This window comes from Athene cunicularia, assembly GCF_003259725.1.
Source record: "Athene cunicularia isolate RWA chromosome 28 unlocalized genomic scaffold, athCun1 chr28_part1, whole genome shotgun sequence".
NCBI classification, from domain to species: domain Eukaryota; kingdom Metazoa; phylum Chordata; class Aves; order Strigiformes; family Strigidae; genus Athene; species Athene cunicularia.
The window spans coordinates 1334334-1340818 of record NW_020799139.1 but is presented as its reverse complement, the minus strand read 5'-3'; the positions used below and the strand labels follow the sequence as shown (position 1 = coordinate 1340818).

General features: G+C 62.9%; 1 protein-coding gene across 1 annotated transcript; it reads left to right on the top strand.

The window, feature by feature from the left end:
* FKBP8 (FK506 binding protein 8) lies at window positions 1–5994 on the top strand (the record flags this gene model as incomplete). The annotated part of the gene is made up of 8 exons (XM_026864912.1): window positions 1–154; window positions 327–496; window positions 676–764; window positions 1057–1274; window positions 1349–1521; window positions 1636–1713; window positions 4396–4533; window positions 5079–5994. Coding segments are annotated over 8 exons (1107 nt in total), but the record flags the coding sequence as incomplete, so codon positions are not given.
* Window positions 5995–6485: the final 491 nt, after the last annotated feature.

Below are 6485 nucleotides of genomic sequence, written 5' to 3'. Positions count from 1 at the left end.
GAGGAGGAGGAGGAGGAAGAAGAGGACCTGAGCGAGCTGCCACCGCTGGAGGATGTGGGCAGGCCGCCGGCCCCGCCGCGGGAGGACACCCAGGCTCCGGAGCAGGGCGGGGGGGAAGCGGCTGAGGACCCCCAGGAGTGGCTTGATGTTTTGGGTGAGAGCCCGGGCAGGAGGGCGCTGGGCCTGGGCGTCTCACGGGCTTCCCCGTGGCTTGGCCGGCACACCCCGCGCCGTCAGGGCCGGCCAGGAGTTGGAGCAGGGCGGTGGGAGCCAAGCTTTTCCCTCCCTGCTCCGGGCTGACGTGCCTCTGGCTTCTCCTTGCCCAGGGAGTGGCTTGCTCAAGAAGAAGACGCTGGTGCCGGGCCAGGGGGTGGACACGCGTCCCCACAAGGGTCAGGACGTGACCATCCGCCTGAAGGCCACGCTGGAGGATGGCAGTGTGGTGGAGGAGAACCCTGCCCTCACCTTCACGCTGGGGGACTGCGATGTCTTGCAGGTCAGGGCTGGGGGAAATCTTGCCCGGCTTTATCGCTGCCTTATTTTTGCCCTGCGGAGCAAGACCTTGCCTTAGGGGGCGTGGGGAGGGTTTGGGGACAGTGACGTCCCTGTTTGCGGGTTGGAAGTGACCCCTCTGCCTTTGCTCATGCTCTCTCCATGTGGTGTTGTTTCTTGTAGGCTCTGGACTTGTGTGTGCAGCTCCTGGAAATGGGGGAGACAGCTTTGATCATGTCAGATGCAAAGTACTGCTATGGTGCTCAGGGCAGGTGAGCGGGGAGGCCTCGGGATGGCCCCAAACAGGCTGTGAAAGCTGTCAGTGCCCTCCCGGTGAAAGCCCAGCCAGCAAGCCACAGCTTCCACAGACAGGGAGACCCAGCTCGCTCGCTACATGCAGGGAATAGCAGCGTGTCCTGTCTCGGGGGGAATGATCTACATCGTGCCCTGTCCTAGGGAGCTTCCGTGGCTCTGATTTCTGGTGCTGAATCTACATGGCCCCGTGGCTGGTGGGACTGGCAGAGGTGGCAGCGGTGCCACAGCTTTCTGCCCTTCTCTGTGCAGGAGCCCCGATGTCCCACCCAACGCAGCCCTCACGCTGGAGGTGGAGCTGCTGGCGGCTCGGGACGCGCCGGACTTGGAGCTGCTCAGCGGGAAGGAGAAGATAGAGCTGGCCAACCGCAAGCGGGAGCGTGGCAACTTCTTCTACCAGCAGGCAGATTACGTGCTGGCCATCAATTCCTATGACATTGCCCTCAAGATCATCGGCTCCAGCTCAAAAGGTACCTGCTGCCACCCTGGGTGAGGGCTGCCAGGGCTCCCTTCCTGCTGTAACTTGGGTTTGGGGTCTTTGCAGTTGACTTCAGTCCGGATGAGGAGACTGAACTGCTGGATGTGAAGGTGAAATGTCTCAACAACCTGGCAGCCTCTCAGCTTAAATTGGACCATTACGAGGCAGCCCTGAAGTCCTGTAACCTCGTCCTGGAGCACCAGCCAGGGAACATCAAGGCTCTCTTCCGAAAGGGCAAGGTGAGGCTGGGCGTGTGGCAGGCGCTGCCGTCCCTTCTCCGCGGCGTGACGGAAGGCAGGACCAAGGGACAGACCTGAGGAGAGGTCCTGCTCAAACTGTATCTTGCCCTCCAGGTCCTGGCTCAGCAGGGCGAATACAGAGAGGCCATCCCCATCTTAAAGGCAGCGTTGAAGCTGGAGCCTTCAAACAAGGTAGGCTGCTGTGCGTGCCACTGGCCATCCTGCCGGTCTGAGTGCAGGACGCTCTCCTCTTCCCATGTCCCTGCAGACCTCCCTGTCCCCTGCGGAAGAATGAAGCCACCTGTAGCTGTTACCAGCTTCCTCTGTGAAGGGAGGCTAGAAACAGCCCCCAGGGCCTGGGCAGCTATGGGGTGATGCACCCTGTGGTGCAACGCCCGAGAGTGGCTGGGCTGGCTGGTCCCTTATCTCCACGTTGCGAGACTCTCTCTTTGCCCTTTGGTCCTGGCGGTGACGGGACTCCCTGCCAGCCTATCCCTGTATGTACTGTCCTGGCCACTCCAGCTTCCCCGGGTGGCTCCAGCGGCTCGTGCTGTGGCTACAGGAAGTGGAGCAGAGCCGAGTCCCTGGCGACTCGCTCAGCAGCTCGGAGCGTGATTCACTGGGCGGCAGGAGCAGCCCAGACCTCAGTCCAGCGCCCTGGCCAGGGCGAGCTCTGTGTCAGGAATTTCCTGTCAGTTAATGATCAGCTGCAGGAGCAGAGCCTCAAGAAAAATTAAAAACTAGTATGAGGAAATGGCTGCAGCAGGAGCGAGCTGGGGTTGAGGTGGGAGGTTTGGTCCTCGACTGGGTCTGTTGTTTTATTTGCTTCTTTTCTGGAAGCTTCACTGGACCATTGTGATCTGGTGCCTGAAGGTCCTGGGTAGGATGGGCCACTGTGAAAGCGGGCGCTTGGTGGTCCTGCAGCACCCACAGAGTTCGTGGTCTGAGATCACCCCCAGGGAAGGGTGAGCAGGGTCTCAAACCCTTTGCTTCCCAGCAAGGTTCGGGTGGGCAGCAGTGGTGAGCGAGAGCACAAGCGACCTTCCCCCTATGCATCTCCCCCACGTCACTGTTGGCGGGGCTGCTGCTCACCAGCCCATTCACACGAAGCTTTTAATTGGAGAGGGGTGAAAAATCAAAATGCCCGGCAGTGACGTTACCAGTGAAACCACAAGTACAGCAAATTACTGGCCTCTCCGGCTGGCGGCCGGGACTCCCGGGGAAGTGGCCGTGCCGCTCCAGACGGCAGCGTTAAACACGCATCGGTGAGTCACGGGCTACAGCTGCCGGTGGTGAAAACAGACTCGAGAAATGCTCAGCTCCAGCTGCCTCAGATGAGGAAACCTGCTTCTCTGGGGCTCTTGGCACCTTTCAGCTGTTACAGAGCGTGAGCTGCTGGGCTCCCTTCTCCTGACCCCTTGGAAACACACCTTTGGGGAGCCGGGGGGATGCCAGTGTTTGTCCTACATGGATGTGCCAGCCCTCGGGGGTGCCTGCAGGTGCTCTGCACCCCGCAGACATCCCGAGTCTCATGTTCAAGGGAGCGGTGCTGAGTGTGCTGTGGTCTGGTGAAGCCCTGGCTGGTCTCTGGGCGAGGTGGCGTGGGTCTCTGGTGCTAATGTGGGTCACTGGAGCTTGTGTGGGTCTCTACTGCTGGTGTGGGCCACCAGAGCTGATGTGGGTCACCGGTGCAGGTTGCTGGTGCTGGCATGGGTCACCGAAGCCACTGTACGTCTCTGGTGCTAGTGTGGGTCACCAGAGCTGGCATGCATCACCAGTGTGGGTCACTGGTGCTGGCATGGGTCTCTGGTGACAGTGTGGATCACTGGAACTGGCATGGGTTGTCAGCAGGGCTCACCAGTGCCGATGTGGGTCACCAGTGTGGGTCACCAGAGCCTACGTGGGTCTCCGGTGCCAGCATGGGTTACCAGTGTGGGTCACCAGACCTGGCATGTGTCACTGGAGCTGGTGCGCGTTGCCAGCATGGGTCACCAGAGCTGATGTGGGTCGCCAAAGCCAGCATGGATCACTGCTACTGGTGTGGGTTGCTGATATGGGTCGCTGGTGCCAGCATGGGACACCAGAGCCAGTGTGGGTCACCAGTGCCAGTGTTTCAGAGAGCTGTTGGAGCCACCCGGAGCGTGGCATCCCCAGCAGAGGGCACAGCATGGCCACCGCACTGGGCGGCTGCGCCACCGTGGCCACTGCACAGTCCTCCCTGCCACCACCAGCTCAGGGAACGGCTGGCGGTGCGTGCTCGGCTCCACTGTGCTTTGTGCTGCTTTCTTGGGAGCCCGCGAGCTCTGTGCGGGATGCAGAGCTTTCTCCTGCGGCGGTCGCTTAGCCCCAGCCGTCACTGCCGCTTGGCACAGCCGGGCAGGTACCGACATGCTGCTGGGTCTCGCTGCAATCCTGCTTTAGACTGGGCTGAGTTTAAGCCCTCTTTCCCAGGCTGCTTCCAGACAGAAAAGTGGGAGAGCTCGGGCACGTCTGTCCCCAAGGCAGACACTTTTCCTTCTTGGTTAAAGGATAAAATCCTTTTCCCAATGTCTGGCATCAGCCCTGGGCTCTGCTCCCCACTGCCAGGCTGGGAACAGTGTGGGTGGCCAAAAAGGACAGGGGGGCACCCAGACCTGTGGGGCACCCAGCCTGGGTGTCCGATGCCAGCCTGGTGCAGCCCCTCAGTGCAGGGGAGGAGTGCAGGGGTGGGGGCATCAGCCCCCACCCAGCTGCTTCTGAGCTGTTCCACAAAGCTCTTGCAGGGCCCTGGGGTGATCAGATGTGGCGACGGTGGCACTGCGGTGCCTGTCCCCTCCCCTGCACCGCAGGGATGGTGCAGGGCTGATAACCACAGCGCCACTCTCTCCTCCCCAGACCATCCACGCTGAGCTCTCCAAGCTGGTGAAGAAGCACGCGGACCAGAAGAACGTGGAGACGGAGATGTACAGGAAGATGCTCGGGAATCCCAGCGCCGCCGGCACGCCGGGGAAATGCAAAGACAAACTGCCCTGGGTAAGGGCAGGGGCTGACCTTTCTGGGGGGGATGGCAGAGCGGGTGAGGGTCACCCTAAGGGGTGGGGAGCGCTGGGCTGGGCACAGGGGGGGTGTTAGTGTCCCTCAGGTCACTGGGGGTCGACACAATTGTGCTCCTGAGCAGGGGGGGGATGCTGATGTGACCCACGGGTGGGAGCTGGGGGCTCACGCTCCAGCAGTTTTGCCAGGAAAACACCGAGAGCTGCGGCTGCGCTCCTGGCTCTGTCCGCTGGATCCCGGCGATGCCAGCTGGAGGGTCTGGACTTTGCTCCCAGCTGCTGCACTCGGGAGCCCGCTGGCTGCGCCGGTGGAAAGCACGGTCAGCTGGGCTGTCGGCGGCACACGCTGTCCCTGCGGACGTGCCGGCCAGAGCCGACGCAGCACTTGCCTTTTTGGGCTGCGTTATCTCGGCTGAGTGTTGGGAGCTCGATGCTGCCCCGTGGCCCTGTGCCAGCACAGGCAGGGCCACACAGCTCGTGGCACACCCCGTGCATCCCATCACCTCGCTGCTCTCTCCTCCTCAGTCCATCCCATGGAAGTGGCTCTTCGGGGCAACAGCCATCGCGCTCGGCGGTGTGGCCTTGTCCGTGGTCATCGCGGCAAGGAACTAAGAATGGTGACGGGGCGGCCCCGTGGCACAGGACCTGCACCGGAACGTGCCTCTCTCCTGCCAAGGGGCTTCCCTGGGGCTCGCTGACCCCTCCCCACGGACTCGCAGTTGCAGAAACACAGATGCTTTCTCCGCTGGAGGTGCCGGATCCCCCTCCCGCTGTCCCCCCATATCCCTCCCGGCGCAGATGTGGTTGCAGCTGCAGGGATGGAGCCACAGGCAGAGCAGAGACCCCCGAGCACCCTCCCAGCAATCAGAGGGGCTCAGCCCCCAGCCCCAAGCGTGTCGGGGGGAAGCGGGAGCTCCTGCACACTGGTACACCGTCGCTGTCCCCAGCCTGGTGACCCCCAGCAGGCATCCTGGTCCTGCCAACACGGTGGGATGGGCAGGGGGAGGCCCCTGGAAGGAAGGAAGCTGCGTGGGTAGGAATGGGCATGGCGGTTTCTACGGCTGGACCCGGCTCTGGGAAGGGAAGCAGTGCAGATGTACCACAGGGCACATCCAGCGAGATTCTCCCGTGTCTTGGGGGGACTGCTGGCGCCTCAGCCCTCCCGCAGGCACCCGCTCCCCTCCTCGGCGCTTCCTGGGAGCGTGCAATGTCCAAAGAAAGCCAAAGAAACCCGCGGTGGGAGGGTTGTGCTGGAGGCCTCCTCTCCAGGCTGTCTCTTGTAGGTCCAAGCTCTTGGGGTCCCCCTTTGCCCTGCAGCTCTCTCCAGCCCAGGGCCATCCGTTGCCCCAGTCCCAGCTCTGATCATGGCAGGGGGGGTTGTAGCAGTGTCCTCCCGCCCCAAACCGACTGTGAACTTCCCAAATAAAGGACAATTCCTTCACGCCCTGGGCCTCTTCATTGCCGGCGAGAGCTGGGGCGAGCCAGGGATGCTCCTCTCAACTCTGTGCCCTCCCCCCCTCTCATGCACCACATCCATGGTTGTAGCAGAGGCCGGGGGCGGCTGTTTAATTTGGGGGGCAAAGAGGGGATATTTACAGACACACACACCCACACCCCCCCAGCTCTGCCGCAGCCAAGGCAGGAGGGAGCAACCTCCGAGGCAAGGGATGCTCAGCTGGGGGAGGCCCGGGGAGCACGGAACCGCGCCGTGGTGCGCCCCCAGGCCCTGCCGGGGCTCAGAAGGGAACCTGAGGCCTCCGGGCCCTACCCGGGGGGGACGCCCGGGCCCCCCAGGCCGTGCCCGCGGGGTTATGGCCGGGGGATGCCGCCCCCTCCCCCGGGCTCCTCCAGCGCTGGAGGGCTGCACCAAACCACCCTCCCCAGCATGCCCCGCGGCTCTCGTTTGCATATCCCCGCCTCCTTTCCCTCCAT